General features: G+C 46.7%; 1 protein-coding gene across 1 annotated transcript in view; it reads right to left on the reverse strand.

Moving 5' to 3' along the window:
• SLC6A3 (solute carrier family 6 member 3) overlaps nt 1–23,728 on the reverse strand; it is a 711,041-nt gene that overhangs the window by 106,252 nt on the left and 581,061 nt on the right. The window contains exon 7 of the mRNA XM_078685725.1: nt 22,333–22,457. Within this exon, the coding sequence (XP_078541851.1) occupies nt 22,333–22,457 (125 nt within the window). The remainder of the gene's footprint in view (nt 1–22,332; nt 22,458–23,728) is intronic.

Consider the following 23,728-nt stretch of genomic DNA (forward strand, 5'->3'; position numbering starts at 1 on the left):
ACTAACCAGACTTTTCTCGGGTGGTGTAAGCTTTGCACAAAAATAGAAAGTGGCCTATACTTTCGTTTGCTACACCACAGGCTGGGCAGCAAGAGGTGGAGGAGCTCCTCCACCTACCTGTCAATGATCTCAAGGGAAGGGCACCTGATCTTAGCTGGAAGAAGAGCTTCCTATCCCCAGGATTAGTAATGCTGTCCCAATATGGTTCCAAGGCAGGATACAGTTTGACTTCCCAAAAACGCCCCGTCATGGAATCAGATCTGGTTTTGTTCCAGAGTCTTCCAGCTACCCAATCCCAATATAGGTCTTTAATCGTGTTTTTGCTTGGGAAGGGTTCCCCAGATGGATTATCCCATAAATTTAAGAGGCCAAGATCGCCTAGGGCAGTCCTGAGATTTTTTAGCCAAACTATCTTGTGGAAAGTATCAGCATTAATCATGGTCAAGAACCCCTCTTCATAATGCCGGATCTCCGGGGTAGTCCAGAGGCGTCTCCAATAGAGAATCGGGCGCAACCTCGCTAGGTCGCTAACTGATCTTCTCCCTAGATCAAGACCAAGTGGAATTAATGGTGTGCTCTGCGGGAGTCCTATAATTCCCCATAAAAACCTATTCTCAGATATCTGCAAAGGGAGGAGCTTCCCAAATCCCCACAGCTCTGCCCCATAGAGGGCAGACCCAAGAGCCTTGGCGTCATATACAGCCAAGACGGGTTTTATTGGCTTGGACTTCGATTTTTTATGTTCCACCCGAAGTGCCCCCGAGATCTGTTGGTGCCTCAAGACCGCCTTTTCTATGTGCTGCGACCATCTCGAGTCGTTTGCTATCTGTATCCCAAGATAGGTAAATACAGTAACCACCTCAAGCTGGCAGTTATTCAGGAATATTTTTGGCCGGGGTCTACGTTTTGGTGTAAAGGCCATCAGCTTGGTCTTACCCACGTTGACTTCCAGGCCATGCTCCCTGCAGAAGAGATCAAAAATATTCAGAGCTCGCTGCAGGCCGGCTGGAGTTTTGGATAGAATTAGCGTATCGTCGGCGAACATCAGGATCGGAACCCTGAGGCCCGCCAACGAAGGCGCATCTACACTGGCGTCCAGCATCCGAGCCACTATCCCATTAATAAATAAAGAGAAGAGCAGGGGAGCCATTGCGCACCCCTGTCGCACTCCACGTTCGACCGGGAAGTCAACAGAGGATTCGCCATTCATGCCCCATAGGACTTTGGCGAAGTTACACTCATGCAGCCTCATTATCAGGGTAAGTAGCTCTGCCGGAAGACCTATTTGGCTCAAAACTGCTCAGCTTTCTCCTTGGGACCAGGTTGAAGGCAGCCCGCAGGTCAACAAAAGCAACATACAGGCTGCCTTCGCCAAGCACCACCGTCCCCCACTGTAGCAGAGCAAAGCGAAAACACCTGGTCAACTGTGCTAGTAGCCCGCCAAAAACCAGCCTGGTAGGGGGACAGGGCATTGTTCTCGTCAACCCAATCCATTAGTTTATTTACCACCATCCTCCCTACCACTTTTTGGACAGTGGCGATCAAGCTTATCGGCCTGTAATTAACCGGGAGAGACCGATCCCCTTTTTTATATATGGGTATGATGGTCGCTCCCCTCCATAATTCAGGGACAACCGTTCCCTTCGCAATAGCATTTCCCAAAAGGAATATATATCTGGCCCACCTCGCCTTGTCATTTGTAAAAACATCAGAAGGTACACCATCTAAACCCGTGGCCCTTCCCCCGGGGTCAGTGCATATTGCGACTTCGGTTTCTTTAAGGGTAAATACATTCCCAATGGGAAATACAGCTGAAATTGCTTCCACATCCTTAAACTCTGTAGTCTCAGCATATTGGGGTTTAAAATGATCCACCCAGGCACCCTCGGTGACGTTGTTATCGGGTTTGTCTGGAGTTCCACCTCTACCCCACTTGACAATATTCCAGAATAACCTGGAATCCTTGGCCCCCGAAGCCTCCTTTAGTTCGGCCCAATGCTTTTCGTCCCATGTTTTTTTTGCTAGGGATAGGCTATCCTTGTAATACTTCCTAGCGCCACTAATCGCTAACCTGTCCCTGTTCCTAATTGCTCTACCCAAACTTAACCTGGCTTCTGTGGAAAAGTAAATTATGCCATGTTCTGTGTCCCTACGCGTCCTCCATCATATGTTATGTGTGCATGATTAATATGCATATGTTATTCCCCATGTTCGATTAAAGACGCAATTATAGTTGTGTCCACCTCTAGTATGCCAGTTTCCAGTTCTCGTGAATACTACGAATATCAGGCCTATGTAAAGCTACGTTGCCACGTTTCTCAGTGTGCACGTTAATGCATTGTAAAGTCCCCGTTTCTAGGCCTCAAAAGGGCCCGGACACCAGATTCAGCTCCTGTCTCCTGAGGCCCTCGCTGAGGAGCGATACAGCCCCCACCTGTATCCTCGACCCTTCACTTACTTCCAGCCTCACAGTGCCCGGTTCAGCCTGGCTCTGCCTCTGAGTCTGCCAAGAGTATGTTATGATTCGAGTTATCAGTACAGCCCTCCTTCTCTGCATTCCTAAAGCTACTGAATCGCATCAATAGTTTCCGTCATTGTCTAGCCTTTACGTCTCCATGTAAGAGAAATACTGCATTTAATGGTCATTTAATATTCTTCATCACGCACTACATGTAGAATAATGCATGCTCCAGTCCTAGAGTCTGTTAGCCTTTACCCCGATAACTTTTGGATTCTATCAACATGTTCTCTAAACATCAGATACTAGATACTACTTAGGTACATGTCGCCCTGACTCTCCAGACTTCAGTCTCTGCTCCTAGCACAGAGTTCATAGCCCCCAGCTTCTCCTAGTAACACGTCATTGCCAGTTTGCGCGCACCATCAGGTTAGAGGTCCCGGCTCCTTAGGTAGCCCCCTCCATGGTTTCCACCCCATTCATGACATATTCTGTTACGTTTGCATCACATGTCTATGTATACGCCCTGTTACACCTCTTTTCACCCTTATCTTTCGCGACTGCTACGCGTCATGCCTATTGCTCCACCCACTGCTACGCCTATTGCAATGTAATGCTATGTGTTTGCGTTATGTATATATGCTCATGTACTGTTATTAAAAGTGGCTAGCCATTCCAGATTCTGCCCCCGGCAGCGCTTGCCATCCTATTCCTGTGCAGGTTGTCCTGTTCCTGTCCTTATGCTGTATTAAACCTGCAAAACTCCTACTACCTCGAATCTTGACTCTTATTTATTGAGCTATCTGTTATTCATTTATGCATTCAAAAAGAGAGGTATTATTTATTTATTTACCACATAATGGCGCCCGAACAGGGACTTGCCCTTTCCCCACGCGCCGGTGAAGCCACGCCGACCCCCTGACCCTCTGCAGCCGTGACGGAACCATACCGTGCACGTGCAGATATTTCTGCTTCAAGTATCCCTCAGGCCCACGGAGGAGACGGAGGAGGCGGTCCAGCATCCAGACGAGGCGGTGGAGGAACGCGGCGAGTCCCGACCAGAGCCCAAGCCGAGAGTCCAAGGTCCGAGGTATCTGGAGGTCCACCCGTAACTGAAGTCCGAAGTTCGTCGTCCGTCGTCGTAGCAGTCCAGTCCAGTCCGAGGCCTTCCGTTCTTGCTGCCCGGTGAGTACCGTTACTGGGGTAGTATCTAGACAGGGTCAATTTAATTGACTCTGGTCCGTGGGTTGGTGGTACACAGACCCACAAACGAAGTGTCCACTTCGGTGGATGCGGGTCCTGACGTGTCTCTTTATGAGACCGGTAAGTTTCGTACTGTTTCAGCAGTGCATCTAGTTTCTGTTCTAGTCAGTTCTGTTCTCGAGAAAATTCATGTATTCTGTGTTCCGTATTCCAGGTAGTATTCTGTTCGAACTGTTATTCTAAATGTTCTTCATGTATTTTGATGTTGTGGTATGAGTGTGAAGTAATTATCGTGTTTATTGTGTAATTACGTATTGTGTCTCAGTTACAGTTCAGTCATGCCCTTGTTTTCTAAGTTACGTCAGTTAAAAACCAGAAAGGGTCTGCTGGAAGCAGCAGTTCCAGTCCCGCCTAGGGACAGTCCAGGTCATTTTATGTATCAGAAGCATGGCATAAGTGCCATATTATATCTAGATTTATGGGTAGAGTATACCAAAGAGTTAGAGGAAAAGTATAGATGGCCCGTATCAGGTACGTGGGATGCCGAGTGCATCATGAGAGTAGAAGAGGCATTATGGAAAAAGAAAGCCAGACAGTCACAGAAAGATGCCATCGAGTTATGGCGCAAAGAAGCTCATAAAAGAACGGAAAAAGAAATCAGAAAGTCAGAATTAAGTAGAGAATCCTTAGAACGAGCCCAAGAAAAAGAACTAATCGAGATAGGTGAACAAGTTAAAGCCGAACAGTCAGACAGACAGAGGAATGCCCTTATTAAGGGTATGTATCCTCTTCTTGCCGAGGGTTTGCCAAAAGCGACCCCAGAGGCATTCAGTAATTTCCCGCCACCATTAGTTCCGACCAAGCTACGTCACAAACCGACCGCAGCTGATATTTTCATTTCGTCCTATTTGGACGACACAGTCCCAGAATATGCAAATCCTGTTCGCGCTCCGCCAGTCCCTGTAAATCAGGCACTTCCCGTTCCTCCAGACACCGGGGTACCCCTTGCAGTGCCTGCTACGGTCCCCCAGGTCCAGTCCGCCATACCAGTTCAGCCCGCATTTCAATTTCCCGCCACACTAGTACGAAGAGTATCAGTTGACGATTCTAGTTTAGGGGCCGCAGGAGGAGGTCCTCCTCAAACCCCGCCGCCACACAAGCGTTTAACGTCAGTCGAATTACATGCTCAAGCGTCACAGCGCACGCCCAGATATCAGTCTGTTGCAGAAATAAGGAAAGCCCTTACCGAATGCGGCTATGATCCAGTCCCAGGCGAGGATAATATGGTTTTATATTCATTACGCGTAAGAAAGGTGGCCGAGTATCTAGTCACCCTACCGAATATGAAAGAAGATCTAGACAGAATATATCGTTTCATCCGTACAGGGGATGATCCAGAAAGCATTGGCGAAGTCATGTCTCAAAGGAAAGCTGAGATCCAGCTCATGATACTAAAGTTTTTGATTAATTGTTTAATAAGAGAACAAGATTACCCGTCCAAAGATCAAGTCGAAATGAGAACCCTGACAAAGTGGAGTGATAATATAGCCGAGGGTAAGCACAAGACCATCAGTGCTATGGAAAGTATGTACAAGAAAATCCGTAAAGAAATAATAAAGTTACACGAACAGCGTAAAGCAGCACAAGTAAGCGAGAAAGAAAGTAACTCTGATACTGAAGAGGTAGACGACGAGAATCCCGCCAGAATAGCGTATGTAGGAAAATCTAGATTTCCAGATCGCCATTTACGCCTAGAACACAAGTCAACTTTCCATCATCCAGCACCAGAACAAGGTTCTCTAGAACAAGTGTTTCAAGCTACCGATCACATTCTGAAATCACGAATCGGTTACAGTGAGTTAAGTACTATGCATGAACAAGAACTAGCCCGATCAGCAGTCCGATGGATTACTGATTCTACCACTTTTCCAGACGAAATAGTGGCACAAATGTTTCTGAAACTGCCCCCAGCCGAGCAGCGACTGGTGGGTATGTATATGATCCAGCACCTCATTACATTGTATGAGGGTCAGCACTCTGATCCAGGCCCGTTACATGATATCCTGAACGAGTTACTCCAGTATAGATGGAAAGGTCTAGGTACCGATTTAATTAGTGTCATTCTAGAACAGCGTCACAAATATAGAACGTTTTTGAACCCGCATTTTGTTCATGTCTCACCCCCAGAAAGTAAACCATTTTACATGGAGAGACAGAATCCGTTACGAGAAGTCCACCCAGTTAGAGGAACGGGTGGCGAACTAGAAAGAGTGTTTGTTTACACCCCGATCACAAAGATGGAACTCTTAGAGATGAAAAAATTAATTCCCTGTCATGATAAAGATCCAGCAGGGTTCCATCGAGAATTAAAAGACATGCTCCGTATGGGAGAATACACGTATCCAGATATAATTAAAATGTTAAAGGTTCTGCTGCCTGCAGGGGTGTATGAAAAGCTCAAGGAAAAAGAATGGGAGGTGGGAGAGAAAAAGATAGATTGGGCAGTTCTAGAAGCTGAAGATAAGGCATGAGTACCAGGTACCGGTCTTGGAGCGAAATGTAAAGAATTACCTGAATTATTGATTCAAGTTTTACCCAGATTGTTAACAACGAAAAAGGAAGACTGGGATGCAATCTCAGCCTGTAAACAGAAACAAGACGAAGACATTAGTGATTTTTATTCTAGATTTGAGAAATGTTTTAGCATCAACAGTGGCCTCAAGACAAGTAGTGAGTCATACCCTCACCTTTTTGTTACTAAATTAGTCGAGAATTCAAGTCCACCAATTAAAAATCGAGTTTTGAAAGTCGAAAGTACCTGGCAAGCTAATACCCCGTCCCAGATGTTACAGATGCTCCAATACCACCAGAATAGAATCAGGGAAGAACAAGAACACGAGAGAAAGCGTATGAAAGACACGAAAATGAAAGTACTAGTTGCACAATCTATTCCACAAGACAGTCAGAAGAGGGGTCCGAATCAAGCCAGTCATCCTGCAACTCCCGTTAAAGGGAACTGCAATTATTGTAAACAGCCAGGTCATTTTATAAACGAGTGTGCAGTTCTGAAACACAACATAGCTACTGGTAAGACTAAAGAAAGACCACGTCCACCTAGACAAGAACAAGTTTCACAGACTCCTCAGCCACAGAATGCACCACAGACAGTTACAGCACCGCAGCCCATCGCTGCAACACAGCATGTTACACAGCAGATGTACCAGTATGCACAGTCCGAGTATCCAGAGTATCAGCCGTATTCATGAAACAGCCTAGAGAGGGAGGTAGGCTTGCCTCTCATCGAGATACCTGTAGATCAAGAAGGTCCCTATGTTCACAGTCAAGTATTAGGGAAAGACAGAAAGTTTTTGATTGATACAGGGGCAAGTAGGACCACAATTAGCCACGCCGAAGTTCCAGGGGCTCCGCTCTCAGGCTCAAGAAATGTTTCCCTTGGATTTTCAGGAAAACCCATTGTAAATGAAATATCAAAGCCAGTTACTCTAGAAGTAGGTCCATTGTCCCGTACTACTGATCTGTTACTTACTAAGTCATGTCCAGAAAATCTATTAGGCATTAAAACACTGAAAGAATTAGGTGCAGTTATATGCTGTTCCCCAGAGGGAATACGTCTGTTCCTGCGTGACTTTAAGGGTCACTATGTATTACGAGATTTTGATCCCAGATTGTCTAATGTTCCGCAGCATTTATGGGTGCAAGGTCCAACTGATGTAGGTTACATGCAAATCACACCCCATTGTGTGACTCTCAAGCCAGGTGTAGTGTTACCACGAATCAGACAGTACAGATTGCCACCTGAGGCTGTAGCAGCCTTATCCAAAATTATTGACGAGCTCATCGCTCAAGGAGTGGTTGTAGAAACTGACTCCAATATATGCAATTCTCCGATCATTCCAGTCATGAAACGTACTGATCCAAATGCACCCCCAGTATATCGATTAGTGATTGACCTACGAGAACTTAATAAATGTATTATTCCCCAGTACCCAGTGGTCCCAGATATCTCTTCCCTATTAACAGCCATTGATTCCGAAGCCATGTTCTTTACTGTAATCGACCTCAAGAACGCGTTTTTCAGTGTTCCCATTCATCCAGACAGCCAGTTTCTTTTCGGATTCTGTTTAAATGGAAGGAGCTATATGTTCACACGAGCTCCTCAAGGTTTCACAGAAAGCCCTAGTATTTACAGTCAAGCACTTAAGAGACAACTTGATAATGTTCACATGCCAACTGACACTGCCCTGCTCCAGTATGTCGATGATCTATTGATCACAGCCCGTTCTGAACGTGCTTGCGAGCGAGCATCCCTCACAGTTCTGTATTTCCTAGCCGAGATGGGGCACAAGGTGTCCCCTTCGAAGCTTCAATTCTGTGTCCAGCAAGTGGTCTACTTAGGACACTTACTGTCCAAGAGGGGTAGGCAGTTGACACCTGACCGTATTCAGTTAATAGCGAGTCTTCCTCAGCCCAAGACCCAGAAGGAGGTACGTGCTTTTATCGGCCTTACTTCTTATTGCCGACAATGGATTCCTCAGTATGCATTTCTAGCCAAGCCACTGATACAGTTAACGACACAGGAGGCAGCCGTACCGACTGTCCTCCCTTGGACATCTGAACATACACTTAGTTTCAATGAATTAAAGAAAGCTTTATGCCAAGCTCCAGTTCTAGCTACACCAAACTACAGTAAGCCTTTTACACTTTTCGTCACAGAACGTGAAGGTACAGCATTATCTGTTCTCACACAAGATCAAGCAGGACAATACAAGCCATGTGCCTATTTTTCGAGCACATTAGATCCTGTAGCCCAGGCTCTGCCTGCGTGCCTCAAGTCAGTTGCAGCCACAGCACTAGCTATCAGACAAAGTGATTCCATAGTATTAGGACACTCCCTGACAGTACAAGTTCCACACTCCGTGGAAGTTCTTTTAAATCGAACACAGACCCAGCACTTGACAATTGCACGTTTAACAGGTTATGAATTGACACTGTTTCAGCCACACATAGAAATCAGACGCTGCAACGTTCTCAATCCTGCTACACTGTTACCATCAGCTAATCCAAATCCTGCCACACATGACTGTGTGGAAGTAGTCAACATTACGACAAAGCCAAGACAAGACCTGACCGATATTCCGTTACCAGACCCTGACCTGACACTTTATGTGGATGGTTCATGCATGAGAACAAGTACAGGAGAACTAGTCGCCGCGTATGCAGTGACCACTGACACTGAAGTTATTGAGACACACCGTATTGAAACCCTGTCCGCTCAAGCAGCAGAGCTAGTTGCTCTGACACAAGCCTGCATACACGCCAAGAACCTGAAAGTTAATGTTTACACAGATTCACGCTACGCATTTGGAGTCGTACACGACTTTGGAGTGCTCTGGCAGGAGAGAGGTTTCATGACTTCTCATGGAACCAAGATTCAGCATGGTCTCCTTATTCAAGCTCTGTTAGATGCAATACATTTACCGACATCCATTGCTATCATGAAATGCAAAGCACATACGAAAGTTACTGACATTATTTCCCAGGGTAATGATCTAGCAGATCGCACAGCCAAGCTTACAGCTCAGACTCCAGACATTCCAGTTAACATGACACACACTCTAGATCCGACTACATGTATGACAATTAAGGACCCTACTCAAGATGTCATAGATATCCAGTTACATGCTACTCCCGAAGAAATCAAGAAATGGTCCGAACAAGGAGGGGTCCAGACAGATCAAGGATGGGTGACGAAGGGAAAAGCCACATGGTTTCTCCCCGACTCTATGGTTCAAGTCATTATCAATACCGCACATAGTCCAGCACATTTAGGAGAAAAAGCTATGTTAGACAGTATCCAGAACATTTGGTTCAACAAGCATTTACGAGCTGCAGCCAAGCAGAAAGTCCGTACCTGTATGATATGTTGTCAGTTTAATCCAGGTAAAAGTGTCCCGGTGGAACAAGGTGGATTCCAACCTCCTGACCACCCTTTTGAAGTCCTCCAGATGGATTATATTCAGATGGAGCGATGTCGAGGTTTCAAGTATGTCCTCGTAGTTGTATGCGCTTTGTCCAGGTGGACAGAAGCATATCCAGTCCCAGATTACACAGCCGCGACCACTGCCAAGCAGTTGGTTCGTGAGTTCTTCCCCCGTTATGGACTCCCTAGGGTCGTATATTCTGATAACGGCCAGCCATTCTCCTCAGAGTTAATGAAGCATGTTTCCCTTTTGTTAGGGTACCAGTGGAAGTTCCATTGTGTACGCCACCCTGAAGCAGCAGGTCTCGTAGAGAGACATAACCAGACCCTGAAAATCCGCATCGCCAAAGTATGTAAAGAGAAAGGTGTGGACTGGCTAGTAGCTCTGCCAGTCGCTTTGTTCTATATGCGCATGGTCGCACATTCCAGATCAGGTCTGTCCCCGTATGAGGTCGTTTTCGGCCGCCCCCCTAACATGTGGGGTACACCCAGACCCCGAAGTATTACCGATGTTTCAAGTAATATGCTGACAGATTACCTAGCTTCCTTGATGTCTGCCCTCAACTCTTGTCGTTCACAGGTTGCCGCCGCATTTCCAGACAATACCGAGGTGGCACCGCATGAAATCGTTCCCGGATCCATGGTTTTAGTGAGAAATTTTGACCGCTCAAGTCCGCTAGAGCCTCGCTGGAAGGAGCCCCGACAGGTCCTCCTCGCCACCCGCACAGCCGTGAAGTTGGAGGGACGCAAAGGCTGGGTGCACCTTTCGCACATAAAGAAATTTTATGGATTGAAGCCCGTTTCAAAGAACATTTCTCAGGATTTGAAAGACTGCCAAAGTACTATTCTCAAGGACTGTCCCGCAAAGAACAATGATACTGCACCCTCCCTGTTAGAGAAAACTCCGCAGCAGGAGTATAAGTTGAAACTCCGGTCTAGTAAAATAAGTCAGCCAGTTTGATTGTCTAAGTCCTCCCCTAGGTGAAACGGTTAGACTGTTTCTGACATGTATAAAATAGACCCCCATAGTGAGAGAGTTAGTCAAAACGCAATCCGATGTATCGTTTTTCTAAGTTTCGTTTTATTTCTCAGCATTATGATTTCCTGCACCAGTTATGCATTTTACCTATATTTACCAGTTTCTCATGTAAATAAGTCTTCTAATGTTACGGTAGAGCACACGTTTAGTGATCTGCCTCCTCATGAACTCTCTTACCGCCTCGCTATGCGAAATAATTCTTTTATCCGCATGTTACATTATTCACACCAGACCAGCAATGCCACTAATTGTTGGGTGTGTGGTCGACTCCCCCCTTTTCAGACACCGAAGGGAGTTCTGCCACTCTTTCCTTATCCTTTTTCACATAATGGTTCGTGTGGAGCATGGTCCACGTTAACGTCATCCTCAACAGATATGTCTTTTCTTAACAGTACATGTTTTCCAGACAAGCAAGGTCTCCCCCACAGAACCGGGTTAGATCTAGAAAATGAAGTGTATAATTTAGGTAATTATTCTTCGAATTTCATGGTCCTGAATGTTCAGTCTGATACTACTCCAGACTTACCTGCAATTTTAGTACTACCAGTCAAAGGCGAATTATGTGTCCGAAATAATGGTTCTACACACGTAGGACATAGCGATTGTACTACTATTGTCAAGTATAGTGACAGTGGGAAATCTATTTTTAAAGCTTCACGTCATTCATATTTTATTTGTGGTCAAACCGCATATGTTCGTCTGCCCCTTGATTGGGAGGGAACCTGTTACATTGCCTTCCTACTGCCACCTGTTTTCCTAGCCCCATCTGATTATCATAGAAACACACATCTAGTACACATTAGACATAGAAGGGAGATCGAGTCCCCAATTGTCGATTATACCGAAACTGCTCTAGAACAGTATACAGATTTCAATAGAGGTTTCTTCTTCTTTATAGGACCTATCCAGAATAGTAAGCTAATCCGTAGGTTAACCAGAACCCTTGAAGCTGTAGTAAATGAGACTGCCTCTGCCCTAGGTAACTTAACCGAAGAGCAATCTGCTATGAGATTTGTAGTTTTGCAAAATCGTCTCGTCCTTGACGTCATACTGGCCGATAGGGGCGGGGCATGTAGAGTCATCGGATCTAGTTGCTGCATTTTCATTCCAAATAACGCGCCGTCTGTTTATTCAGCTATAACCAGACTTCATAAAATTGCCCATCTGTTACACCAAAATCCAGGCACCTGGACATGGTCCGGTTGGTTCTGGAATATAGTTTCCGCCTGGGGATGGAAAGTCTTGTCCTTTCTAGGTATTGCAGTAGCGATCATATTCAGCTGCTGCCTCTGTATACAATGTGGCCCTGCGATTTGCGGCATTTGTGCTACATCTTGTATTCCTAGTCCTAGGTCCCGTTCTAAATCCCGTTCAAAAAGAATTCGAGACGAGCAAATGATACTGTATGAAATAATAGATGGTATCATGAATATTGATGTTTCCTGATGGAAACGTAGTGACAAGGAGGGAATGTGGAAAAGTAAATTATGCCATGTTCTGTGTCCCTACGCGTCCTCCATCATATGTTATGTGTGCATGATTAATATGCATATGTTATTCCCCATGTTCGATTAAAGACGCAATTATAGTTGTGTCCACCTCTAGTATGCCAGTTTCCAGTTCTCGTGAATACTACGAATATCAGGCCTATGTAAAGCTACGTTGCCACGTTTCTCAGTGTGCACGTTAATGCATTGTAAAGTCCCCGTTTCTAGGCCTCAAAAGGGCCCGGACACCAGATTCAGCTCCTGTCTCCTGAGGCCCTCGCTGAGGAGCGATACAGCCCCCACCTGTATCCTCGACCCTTCACTTACTTCCAGCCTCACAGTGCCCGGTTCAGCCTGGCTCTGCCTCTGAGTCTGCCAAGAGTATGTTATGATTCGAGTTATCAGTACAGCCCTCCTTCTCTGCATTCCTAAAGCTACTGAATCGCATCAATAGTTTCCGTCATTGTCTAGCCTTTACGTCTCCATGTAAGAGAAATACTGCATTTAATGGTCATTTAATATTCTTCATCACGCACTACATGTAGAATAATGCATGTTCCAGTCCTAGAGTCTGTTAGCCTTTACCCCGATAACTTTTGGATTCTATCAACATGTTCTCTAAACATCAGATACTAGATACTACTTAGGTACATGTCGCCCTGACTCTCCAGACTTCAGTCTCTGCTCCTAGCACAGAGTTCATAACCCCCAGCTTCTCCTAGTAACACGTCATTGCCAGTTTGCGCGCACCATCAGGTTAGAGGTCCCGGCTCCTTAGGTAGCCCCCTCCATGGTTTCCACCCCATTCATGACATATTCTGTTACGTTTGCATCACATGTCTATGTATACGCCCTGTTACACCTCTTTTCACCCTTATCTTTCGCGACTGCTACGCGTCATGCCTATTGCTCCACCCACTGCTACGCCTATTGCAATGTAATGCTATGTGTTTGCGTTATGTATATATGCTCATGTACTGTTATTAAAAGTGGCTAGCCATTCCAGATTCTGCCCCCGGCAGCGCTTGCCATCCTATTCCTGTGCAGGTTGTCCTGTTCCTGTCCTTATGCTGTATTAAACCTGCAAAACTCCTACTACCTCGAATCTTGACTCTTATTTATTGAGCTATCTGTTATTCATTTATGCATTCAAAAAGAGAGGTATTATTTATTTATTTACCACACTTCCCTGCACTGATGATTAAACCACTTGGCTAGTTTGGGTGGTTGTTTGCTATTTAACTTACGGGGCCTCAGGAAGTGCGGTTTTAAAAGGGAAAAGAGCTTATCATGTATGTCAGTTATTTCCCTAGACCCTGGAATTACTGGGTTTGCATCCTCCATAGCGGTGATTGCAATGTCCACCTCAGAACTTATAAATGCCATAGATTCTGCATTAGCCAATACACTCGGCCAGTTAAGTCTGCGCATGTCATTGGCCATAACAGGCAGTGGACCGTCAGTCGATTGGGGATTCCCTGTTGTGGCCAACCACCAGTTATGGGTCACACAGAGAGGATTGTGATCACTCTCCAATCTGCCCTTAATTTCCATGTCGCATATCAACTGCCATAAGTTTAGGCTACAGAGGACATAGTCTATCCGGCTTTGGCCACGACCATTGTCGAATGTACAAGCACCTTCCCTATCGCTCTTCGTTCGCCCATTTAGGGCTCTTAGTCCCTGTTCCAGGCAGATGGCATTCAGTTGTATTATGTCTTTCGTCCACCGCCTGACCGGATTTAAAATCGGAACGCCCCATTGCCTGTCTTCCTCTCGCCCCAAGGGATCATCTGAGCTGTCTAGTGGTTCGAAAGTCCTGTTTAAGTCGCCAGCTACTACAACTTTATTTCCCAAGGATGCTTTTCCAAAAAAGTGGACAAAGCCTCTAAAATAGATGAGTTCCCTATGGTACTGCCCCTGGCATAGATGTTATAAATGTCTAACCCTCCCCAATGGTCTGATGCCAATCTTATCATTTGGATATCCTTGCAACCCAAATCCACCACTTTAATTGTTGCTTGTAAGCATTTCCGTATCCAAATTGTAAGGCCTCCCATCGGTCGGCCCCTGCCGCCTCTACTAGCCGGGATTGCAAAGTTTAGATAGCCAGGAAGGAATATAGGATCGCAGGCCCATGTCTCTTGGAATAGACATACATCAAAACCATTGATGAAGTCTATCCAATTTTGGGATGCCAGCTTGCTACTAAACCCCGCGATGTTCCATGAGACCATCTTGCCTGAACAGGAACCATCTATAAGAACTGCTCCTGCAGAGGGCACCCCAGAATAGCTTGTTAGGATTCCTACGTGCCCCTCCCCATCTCGATTTTTGTCCTCATTATTATGCACAACCTCCTGAATGCCAACAGTGCTAGTTATAATTAGATCCTCATTTTCGGATACCCCCGGAATAGGAATAAACACCCCACACATTGCCTCAAGATTCACAGTTTCCCAATTGGTACTAGTTTCATTTGGCTCCGCATTTTCGGTTGTCAAAAGAGTTGATACAGACTCCCCACACATATCCCCAAGGTTCATACTTCCCCAGTTGTTCATGGTATAATCAAAGTTGGATTCATCGTGACCCGAACCCTGGAGATTTTTTCCATTTGGTCAATTGACCCACCCCGGATCTGCCATCAGTTCAAAACGATTATACGTTGATACATTACAATAGCTTCCCTGTTGGTAAGGTGCAGCGAAAGGAACAAATCCTGGAGAGGGGAGATTGTTATAACAACCTACTTCAGGGACTATGCCAAATTGAATGCCTGTTGGTCTTGGGTAGAAGAATGTTAGGTCGACAACACCAATTCCAGCACTACTTGTGCCCCAATTTTGCCTCGTAATCAAGCGTACCACCCTGGGATCTTGGAAATTGACAACTATACAATCCCCCTCCAAGCGCTTAGGAGTACAACCCATCCAGTCTGTCCTTCTTACTCCAATAATCAACCCATTCACTTCCCTGGGCAATGGTCTATTGATCCTCAACCAGTGCATTGCCTTGTTTTTCAGCATCTGGAAGGATTCTCTTTGCCCAACCTGCAGAGGTGGTACATTGGTGAGGATAGCGACAAAAGGATAGGAATCCGGAGGAAGATTCATAGGTGGTATCCTACGAGGCACCCTCGTAGGAAGTGTATCAGGCAGACTAAGGGCAGGAACAACAGGGCGGGTCGTTGGAATGCTCAGTGGGGCTTGGGAATTGTTCAATACAGGATTACCAGTTTTGGATCTATCTTTGGTACCCGTGGCCACAGTATCTATGCGCTTTTTGGATTGTGAAGTATTGCTACTTGGGTGGTCCGGTAGATGGAAATTAGTCTTAGGGATTTGTCCCGTCGACCGAGGCCTATTTGTAATAGTGGCTACAGGGGGAAGAGGCTCAGCGGCAGATGCAATGTTTGCCAGCCCACTTGGTTTTAGAAGATTATTGCTATCCCCCGTCCTAAGGTGGGACTTAATTAGGGATTTGGTGGAGAAGAAATTATCTAGGGTAGCCTGCTCGAAATGGTCTAATCGATCGGCTAGTCTTTTGACTCGTTCTTCGATGGGAGTCAGGAGAGACCTCATCAACCTCTCCAACTGGAGGAGCAGGGGTAGAGCAGGAGGTGGAGTCTCGGCCGATCCCATCGATGAAGGGTCACTAGGGTTGGGTGCAGAGCTAGCCGGGGTGACTCCATCCTTGGCAATCTCGACCCCATCAGAGCCAACCCCATTAGGCTCGCAAGGAGTACACAAGCCTGTTCCAATTTTCCTTATTTTTTTGGGGTGTTTGGGAAGACAGCACTTCTTCGGGGCAATGCATCTTTTTCTTTTGGTGCACGATTTGTTAGTAACCACGTGAAGTGGCACACTCGATTGGGCAGTATTTTCCTCACTAGTAGGTAAATCAATTAATATAATAGGCGAGGTAGGAACCAGAATGGTCCTATCATCACCCACAGGAATGTTAGTCGTTAGGCCAGGTGACTGGGAAAATGTATAAGGCGTTTCTAGTACCACTGGCAGGGTTAAAGATGATAAGGGAGGAACCAATGCCGGAAAACCCAGAGATGGCCGTTTCTCCAAGGGAATTTTAAGGAGTTCAATAGATAGTCTACGCTCAGCACGTCACTCCGCCAAAGCAATCTCTTTATCAATGTCTTGAGTTGCCCGGCTAAAGTATTTATCTAGGGGACCCAAGATTGTTAGCCCCACCTCGGGCTGGGGGGAGCTTTGGACAGGGGTAGTTAGAGGGGAAGGCATACTTTAGCAGGCAGTACACTTGAAGGAGGGAAGAAAGCAGTATAAGCCGAAACAAAATTTCTCAACACACAGGAACAAACTATAGCAATGGTCCGTAGGTTGAGCGAATCAAGATGTCAGAACAGCTTACATGTTGAATCAGTGTCCATATAGCAGTAACGCGATGTCAGAAAGTGGGCCCAGCCCAGCCTCCTGCAGCCCCTGACGGCCACAGACGGCCCGCCCTTGTCCCGGGCTTCTCCCGCGCGCTCCCGGGCGGGAGAAGGGAGTAGGGAGAGGGCAGGGGGCGTGTCAGGCAGGGAGAGCTGACCAGGTGTCTCCAATAGGTCGATGCAGGGACTCCTGGGATACGGAGTCCCTGTTGAATGCTCGCAGCCCTGCTGCAGTTTATGCCTCAGCCCTCACGCTCTGCTCCAGGTCTATCAATCACTGCCGTCGTGCTGCGAAGCGGGACCCGCGCAGCGGGTCCGGCGAGCAGTCAGCGTCAGCGGCAGCCCCAAGGAAACAGCGGGCAGCAGAACAATAAGCAATTTCCACCACACCAGGCAAGCACAGAGTGTCCCACGAAGGCTCCAGGTAACGCTGCCTTTCAGCGCTCGAGGGTGGGGGGCGTGTCAGGCAGGGAGAGCGGATTAAACTATTCACTATCCAACACCGCTATGCGTTGTAAAGGTTTGCGTTGTAAAAACTGCATTGTAACAGCATGCGTGGTAAAAGCATGCGTTGTAACGTCATACATCTTATCCAGACATCTCACATAGTAACTGATCATGCACCTAAAAGATGGCCAGGCCTATTGGATTTACCAATGCTTGTTTTCAGTATCAGACAAATGAGCAACAACAATAATTTTGCTGTGAATAACTAGAACGGAAAATATTTCAATTCTGCAATTTTGAGACTGTGAATCAAGTATTACTAAATTCTGTGGAAGGTGTAGCAGTCTTCTTATTGTCTTCTGAGAGTCTCAATGGCTCCTGCTCTCCTCTCCACACCATTTCTTCTGTACTCTCTTGGTTAAACTTTCTCTCTTTTAGACCCCTTCTTCTATTTAGGGTCCAGTAGGGGTTCACTTCAATATCAATCAATCAATCAATCAATCAAAGCATTTGTATAGCGCACTACTCGCCCGGAGGGTCTCAAGGCGCTGGGGGGAGGGGGTCCGCTACTGCTCGAACAGCCAGGTCTTGAGCTGCTTCCTGAAGGCGAGGTGGTCTTGGGTCAGGCGGAGGTGGGTCGGAAGGGAGTTCCAGGTCTTGGCGGCCAGGTAGGAGAAGGACCTTCCTCCTGTGGTGGCTCTTCGGATGCGGGGGACGGCGGCGAGGGCGTGGCTGGTTTATCGAAGCAGGCGTTTGGGAGCGTAGAAGTTGAGGCGGCTGTTGAGGTATCCTGGGCCTTGGTTGTGTAGGGCTTTGTGTGCGTGGGTGAGGAGCCGGAAGGTGATTCTCTTGTTGACCGGGAGCCAGTGCAGGTCTCTCAGGTGTCCGGAGATGTGGCTTCCGCGGGGGATGTCCAGGATGAGTCGTGCTGAGGTGTTCTGGATCTGCTGGAGTCTCTTCTGGAGTTTGGCGGTGGTTTCTGCGTAGAGGGAGTTGCCGTAGTCCAGACGGCTGGTGACGAGGGCCTGGGTGACCGTCTTCCTGGTCTCGGTGGGGATCCATCGGAAGATCTTACGTAGCATGCGCAGGATGTTGAAGCACGACGAGGAGACGGCATTGACTTGTCTGGTCATGGAGAGGGAGGAGTCCAGGATGAAGCCCAGGTTGCGTGCGTGGTCTGTTGGTTTGGGTGCGCTGCCCAGGGCGGGGGGCCACCAGGAGTCGCCCAGGCGGAGGGTGAGGATCCCAGGATGAGGACTTCCGTCTTGTCCGAGTTCAGTTTCAGGCGGCTGTTCGACATCCATTTGGCTACGTCTGTCATCCCTTCGTGCAGGTTGGCTCTGGGGGTGGTGGGGTCGTTGGTGAGGGAGAGGATCAGCTGCGTGTCGTCGGCGTAGGAGATGATGTTGAGGTTGTGCTGGCGTGCGATGGCTGCGAGGGGGCTCATGTATACGTTGAAGAGTGTTGGGCTGAGCGAGGAGCCTTGAGGAACGCCGCAGATGACTTCGGTGGCCTCTGATCTGAACGGGGGGAGGCGGACTCTCTGTGTCCTTCCGGAGAGGAAGGAGATGATCCACTCCAGTGCCTTCTCCTGGATTCCGGCGTTGCTGAGGCGCTGTACTAGGGTACGGTGGCAGACAGTGTCGAAGGCCGCGGAGAGGTCCAGGAGGATGAGGGCCGCTGTTTCTCCGTTGTCGAGCAGGGCTCGGATGTCATCGGTAGCTGCGATCAGGGCGGTCTCGGTGCTGTGGTTGGCCCGGAAGCCAGACTGCGAGAGGTCGAGGGAACCGTTTGTCTCGAGGAAGGCGGCCAGTTGCTTGTCGACGATCTTCTCGATGACTTTTGCCGGAAACGGGAGTAGCGAGATGGGGCGGTAGTTCTTGAGGTCGGTGGGGTCGGCTGATGGTTTCTTGAGTAGAGCGCTGAGTTCGGCGTGCTTCCAGCTCTCCGGGAAGGTGGTGATGTCGAAGGAGGTGTTGATGATGTCCCGCAGGTGGGGTGCGATGACGGCGTCGGCCTTGTTGAAGACGTGGTGAGGGCAGGGGTCTGTCGGAGATCCGGAGTGGATGGAGTTCATCGTGCGGATGGTGTGTTCGGTGCTGAACGGGGTCAAGGCGCGGAGGGTGGTGGTGGGGGGCGGTGGTTCGGTCGCGGCGTGCGTCGGTTGAGTGCTGAAGCTGTTGTGTATGTCCGCGATCTTGTTGTGGAAGTAGGAGGCGAGGGAGTTGCAGAGGTCTTGCGAAGGGGTGATGTCGTTGTTTCCGGCGTTGGGGTTGGAGAGCTCTTTGACGATGTTGAAGAGTTCCTTGCTGTTGTGTGCGTTGTTGTCCAGTCGTTCCTTGAATCAGTGTTTAATTATTTCCGAGTCTGAGACCCAGAGAAATCCACCCTACTTAATGCCATGTAAAACACATTGTTTGAAAGTGAAGTTATGGTTAGGCTTTCTCATAGCACTATAACGAATGTTGAAAATTCACAGAAAAATAACAGCTAAACTGCAGTTATGGTTACAAAACAAAACATAACTCAGATCACATAATATAAATAGTTAAATGTTGCCATTCACATCATTAAAAAAATAAAACTGTCAACAACAGTGTCAGGGATGATGTTATTATCAATGATGTAATCCGTGATGTCATGAATGATGTAATTTCCCCTGTCAAGTGATGTAATATGTGAGCAGACTGAGCACGTTATGATCAGTGTACAGCAAAATTACTAATTGTAGTGGTCTGTAGGCTATCCTTTGTACCATAACTGCCCTTTCTCTGAGTTTTAGAGGTTGTTTTAAACATACATTGTAGCGCTGTAAGCACACCGAAACATAACTTCACTTTAAATTTGGGCCAATTTACAAAGAGCCTTCGCACTCGTGGCGGGATCTCCGCAATGCAGTTTCTCAGTGTGGAGATCCAGCCATGATGCTGGAGGCTCCTTGTGAAGCGGGCACTATGGTTTTTTTTCCAATGAGTTGGCGTGTTTTTTAATCATATTCCACATGAGCCTAGGTTTGGACCTCAACCTCCATTATCAGCAACCCATCAAGGCACACAGGCGTAAGAAAACAGCTATACTAGAATATTTCTGGGGTAGAAAGTAACATTCTTCATCTCAAGAGACTAGCCATCTCCTCAACTGGGGGCGGGGGTCAGCTTGCCGGGTCGAGGCGAGAGCACATGGCCCTACTGGAGCACCTGCATTGTCTCAACTACGCTGCGCAATGTGCCAAGACTCATTCTGGAGTGGACAAATCTGGTGCTCTGCTGCCCTGGTTGACTAAACAAGATGGCCCACAATACCCCACCGTCTCCATCACTGCACCTGGCCAACGAAACTACACATGCAGCCTGAGATACATGCAGTCTTTACTCAATTCTATGAGCGCTTTTATGTGCCGTTGGCTGGGATCACTGACTCGGCTTCTTGTCTAGCGTGCACTTACCACGGTTCCCATCCAACCTGGCACCTGAGCTCAACGCGGCAATTACCGCCTTTGAGATTCGCCAGGCCATCCGGTTGCTGGCATCGGGTAAAACTCCCAGCCCCAACGGGCTCCCCCAGGAGTTCTATAAAACATACTACATGCTGTTGGTCCCTTGTCTTCAGATCCTGTATGTCAAAGTGCTCTTGTGCTCCTGTCCTCCCTAGTCTCTCCTGAAGGCACTGATTGATTCCATACCTAATCCAGGATGTGACCTATCTAATCTTGGCTCCTACTGACCCTTGGTGATGCTTAACACAAACAAAATTCTCTGTAAAATTGTGGCAGATAGGTTGGCGACAGTGATTCCACACCTGGTCTACAGGGCACAGTACATCCCTAAATATTTGCTGCCTCTCTCGGGTTCTGGAACAAGCACTAGGCCGTTGGCCACAATCCGCCTGTCTGGTGCTGGACCTGAAGAAGGCCTTTGACTCCCTGGAATGGAAATGCCTGTTCACCGTACAGGCCAAGTTTGAATTAGGTCGGGCTTATCCAGCTCAGGCTTATCCAGCTCCTATACACTGCATCACTGACCCAAGTCAAGACCGGCAGGTACATCTCTGAACCCATCTGTATCAGCCATGGCACTCATCAAGGCTACACCTATTGGGCACAGGGAGTCACTTGGTCATGTGGTTCACTAAAGCGCTGCAAGGACATACCTGCTGACCCCTTCTGACACTTCATGACCAGTCAATCAAAGATCTGTGCAGGGCATGAAGCGAAGCGGAGTGGGCCATGATCTTGGCCAACCCTGCCACTGTCTCCCAGAATTAACAAAACAAACGAATATAGCTCTATGTTTTGCACAGAAGGTATCTCACTCTTGGGCAGATCAACCTGTTCTTCCACCATACCGAAGCCTCCCGCCCAGACATTCCGAGTGAGGGTGCAAATTTTGTACATATATTTTGGTTCTACCCTCAACTGACTGATTACTGGTTGTCTATTACCGATTGCTTCTCTTGCACCACTGGGATTCCCTCGCTGTACACCTGGGGTGTGTGTGCCCTTGGTCTGTGCCCAACGGACTAAAAAAAAAACAGGGCGGTCACCAGGTTTCTTGAATTGGCACTTCTCGCCTGAACTCAATCAGTTGAGATATGGGTGGCGGTGGAGGGTACAGCCCTGCAGCCCTGCAGTCAGAAACATTGTGAGGCCTTTGGAAATATCCAATCTCACATCAAAGGGATGCCCTACTTGAGGCCCCCCAGTCCAGGGAGACTGCCTCTAACCCCCCCCCCCCCTACCCCCCCCATGCCCTCCACTTGGTAAGGTAATTGCAGCCCAATGCTCATCTCTGTAACTCGCAACAGCAACAAATGGCCAAAATGTTTGTGTTTGTCAAGGCTTGTTCTGCATGGAACAGAAGTTACAAGAATACACTGCATTCTTCTGTTTGCACAAAATATACCATCATGACACACATATAACTAACTTAATCAAGAACACACATTATATTACACGTTTCTTAAAGTAGGCTTAAGGTTCAGCAGAATAAAGACACCTGAGAGCAGATATGCCACACTGCTTAAGAATGACTAACTGGTTTTGATTAATTCATTACAACATTTAACCATAGGATTGGTTCTGAATTACGAGGGATGTGCACTATGCTAGTCTGGTATTTACTAAAAGGCTACCTTATTCGCTAAAGGTGTTTCCACAGCTATCGAAAGACACAGTTCATGACAATTTTATGCAGTTGTGCTGTGTAAAGATGACCAAGAGTGGACCTCACTGTGCACTCAGTGCGGGGCAGTGCTGTGAGGCAGACCGTGGTGGGCGGCTGCACTTACCATCTTTGGCAACATCACTGATTGCTACATTATGCTTCTGTGACATGTAGCCAAGGAAGGAGAAGATGACAAACCCAGAGAAGAAACTTGTGAGAGAGTTGACGGACGTGGTGATGATTGCATCCCTATGAAGACAAATACAAATATAAAAGAAAAGAGTATAAGATTGAGAACGCAGTTGTGTTTTTTAACTGCATGTGAAAAAATAATATATACCAGATTAAAACTTTACACAGAATTGCCAGTGCTGCTTCATTCAAATCTTAGCAATTACATTGACCCAATCTCTTACTTTTTGCATATCTTGTTTCATATTCTGTTTATTGTGTTTCCACTTACATTCTCTATTCTATTTTACCGTCTATTAAATGGGTTCTCTTTTCATTGCTGTAAATGAGTGGCTCAGGGATATGAAATAAAAGGGATATTACCAGCAAGCATGTTAAAACAAAATCATATTATAATACATGGGAGACGGCATACCATGGACAAAAACCTGCCTAGATGTGACATCACTAGTCACCTGTAATAACAACATGATGTGGCTGCTGAATTGTAATAACTTATTGAAGTTGAATTGTGACATCAAATGGCTGCTGCCAGCAGAAAGTGTGAAGGGCAGGCCAAGTAGTTTCTTGAACAGTGAAATGAGAACTGTCTGTTCAGCTCTTCTGAACTGTTTTCCTAAAATTAACAGCAATTAGCATAAAGGCCATTTACAGCAGCATATTTCATATACAGGAAAGCATGTTACCACACTTTATGAAACATATCTTTTTTTTAAAGTGACCTGCATTAAACTAAATATTGTACTTTTTTGTAACAAATTACTAGTTGCATATTGGTGTGCTCTCAGTACATTTATTCCCCATAGGTGCATTCACATGAAGGAATAAGGATTTAGGCGTTTGAGTGAGGTTGAATTGTGTGAACAGATATTATGAAGCAAACAAATCTTCTGCATAGGTTAAATAATATTGCAAGTCAAAAATCTCTTCAGAGTTACATGGCCATATAAAGGCACTCCTGGTTGGCTTGCAGTAATGTATAATAATGTATGGCAGAGGGCACTTTATCCTATATGTGCTGCAGAAAGAACAATGTGTTGGCTTTTTAAGTTCATCATAGCTAGGAAAAAAAGAACATTATTTTGAGCATTTTTGGTGTACACTTATGGCACATCACTTTGTACGCCTGGGGACATTCATAGCACACTTCCAAACTTCACCTAGAAAATCGACTGTACAAAATGAATATTTAGAACTAGAAGGAATGAACTCTGAGAGGTCGCAATGTACAGAACTTATTAAATCAATCATGTATTCAAAATAATGCCTCATTTTGACGTTATGATGTTTATTTAGATGATTTAGTAAACTTGATGCATGGCACTGTT

This window comes from Lissotriton helveticus, chromosome 4_1 (genome assembly GCF_964261635.1).
Source record: "Lissotriton helveticus chromosome 4_1, aLisHel1.1, whole genome shotgun sequence".
In the NCBI taxonomy this organism is placed as follows: domain Eukaryota; kingdom Metazoa; phylum Chordata; class Amphibia; order Caudata; family Salamandridae; genus Lissotriton; species Lissotriton helveticus.